Below are 2,237 nucleotides of genomic sequence, written 5' to 3'. Positions count from 1 at the left end.
GCGAGTTGTTGTATAAATGTTGTATGTGTTTATATTGTTTGCTTAATAAAATAATTAAAAAAACAAAAACAAATGATACTATCATCTCAAATAACTCTCTGAGTCTTCTGCCTCCCAAATAAACCCACATAAACTACCTATACTGCTCAAGCGAGAATTATACAAAGAATTAAAACCCTATGATAGGTCTCTTGGTTGCAGACAGCAGTAGGCTAGATCAGAATTGGCCAAATACGGGCCTCTAGAGCTTGTTAATTGCCAGCACTCTTCATGGCTGGATACAGTGGCTATGGGTGATGGGAGCTGCAGTCCAATAAGCCCCAGAAGCTTTATATGATTCTCAACCCCGGGCTAGACATAGGATGCATCTACAGTGGAGAAATACTGCAGTTTGACTCCACTTTAACTGCCTTGGCTCCATCCTACAGAATTCTGGGGTCTGTAGTCTTGTGAGGCACCAGCACGATTTGGCAGAGAAGGCCTTGTAAAACAGGATGGAGCTAGAGCATTTAAAGTAGTGTCAAACTGCATTATTTCTACCATGTAGATGCATCCATAGTGACAGCCTGATACAGTTGAATGCACCTTCTCTGATGATATGCCTTGGACTGCTTACCTCGTGGTAGCTAAACTGTTTGGACAACTTCACCCTGGTTTGGTCAAGGCATGGGACATCTCCGTATCGATTCTTTTCCTGGTTAAAGGGAGCTCTACAAGGAGAGAGAGAAGGGTAGGCAAAGGCAGTCACGCAAATGTGACTTCCAGATCTTGGGTTTTCTCTGCATCAGTTTGGAGGACAGGAGAACATGCTCAATTCTGAATTGTCTGGGAGAATATGGTAAAGCAGAAAGGCTCTTCCCCAGCCTTAACATCATCACAAGTATGTTTGACAAGGACATGGGAGAGGATTTTCTCAGTGGCTGCTCCCAGAAGCCAGGGTTTAAACCACAGTGTAAACAAATCTAGGTTTGGAACACAGTTTAAACAAACCAAGGTCTGAACCATGGTTTACCAGTGATTCCCAGACTTTGGTCCCCCAGATATTTTTGGACTTCAGATCCCAGAATTCCTGACTGTTGGCCAAGCTAGCTGGTCTTTCTGGGAGCTGAAGTCCAAAACACCTGGAAGACCAAAGTTTGGGAATCACTGGGTTAAACAAACCAAGGCGGGAACCAGTTTAAACAAGCCAAGGTTCCATTATTATTATTATTATTATTATTATTACATCATCATCATCATCATTATTATTATTTATATAGCGCTGTAGATTTACACAGCGCTGTACATATAAACAATTAAAATACATAAAAGTAAACCTGCACATGGCATACATTCTAAGAAATAATAGCATAATACATATGAATAATACATAACACTACAGGAAGTGGTTCAATAAAATAAGGCAGGCAACAAATTAAAAAAGATCAGATAACAAATGACGGTTGAAACAAACCAAGGCTTAAACTATGGTTTAAACAAATCAGGGCCTCATTCCCACTACATTTTATACAGTTTAAATGACCCTGGTTCGCACTTGAACCGAATTGCTGAAGTGGTTCAGAGAGGGGAGCCATATGCTAGACCCATTTAATGTATGTCTTATTTGATAAATCAATTCCGCACAAGTGTGAATGAGAAGCAGATTGGAATCGATTTAAATTTGACCTTCAGCTGACTGAAGCGGGTTCATTTTGAATCGATTCATTCGTGAATGTGAACTACAAGTGGGCTATTTTACAGGGGAAAATGCAATCGGGGCAAATGTAGTGTGAACCATGCTCCGCTGTCGAATCGATCCATCGATTCGGATTGCAAACTGATTTATTTGTAAGTGGGAATGAGGCCCACCAAGGTTCCAACCATGGTTTAAACAAACCAAGGTTCCAACTTTGGTTTAAACCAAACAACCCTGCCCCAGTCTCCATCTGCTGTTGCAGCCAGGACTTTGTGCCTCATTTCTACACTCACAAGGAGCAGGCAAAAGTGCCTGGCGGACTCCTTCGCCGGATGCCCTCGTATTCCTCATAGATCCCTCGCTTCTGCTTCTGCTTGACATGTTCTAACACCTCTTGCACCGTCATTCCCTTTGGCACCGGGACGTGGACCGAGCCGTTGTCACGAGGGGAAGCCAGTGGTACCAGGATCAGCTCATCCAGTGGGTCCGGGTGGCCGTTCTGCTGCGGGAGAAATCTGCAATTCCAGCTGATGGGATCCAGTTTGAGGGACCCACCCAGGTA

General features: G+C 43.2%; 1 protein-coding gene across 1 annotated transcript in view; it reads right to left on the bottom strand.

Annotated features, from left to right (window-relative positions):
* The window catches only part of LOC121934017 (tyrosine-protein phosphatase non-receptor type 9-like), a 71,035-nt gene that overhangs the window by 27,359 nt on the left and 41,439 nt on the right, over positions 1-2,237 (bottom strand). The window contains exons 6-7 of the mRNA XM_042473994.1: positions 1,969-2,237; positions 617-710 (exon numbers count right to left, since the gene is read on the bottom strand). Coding sequence (XP_042329928.1) covers positions 617-710; positions 1,969-2,237 — 363 coding nt within the window. The remainder of the gene's footprint in view (positions 1-616; positions 711-1,968) is intronic.

The sequence above is a fragment of the Sceloporus undulatus genome, chromosome 6 (assembly GCF_019175285.1).
Source record: "Sceloporus undulatus isolate JIND9_A2432 ecotype Alabama chromosome 6, SceUnd_v1.1, whole genome shotgun sequence".
Taxonomy (NCBI): domain Eukaryota; kingdom Metazoa; phylum Chordata; class Lepidosauria; order Squamata; family Phrynosomatidae; genus Sceloporus; species Sceloporus undulatus.
This window is presented reverse-complemented; position numbering and strand designations above follow the sequence as displayed.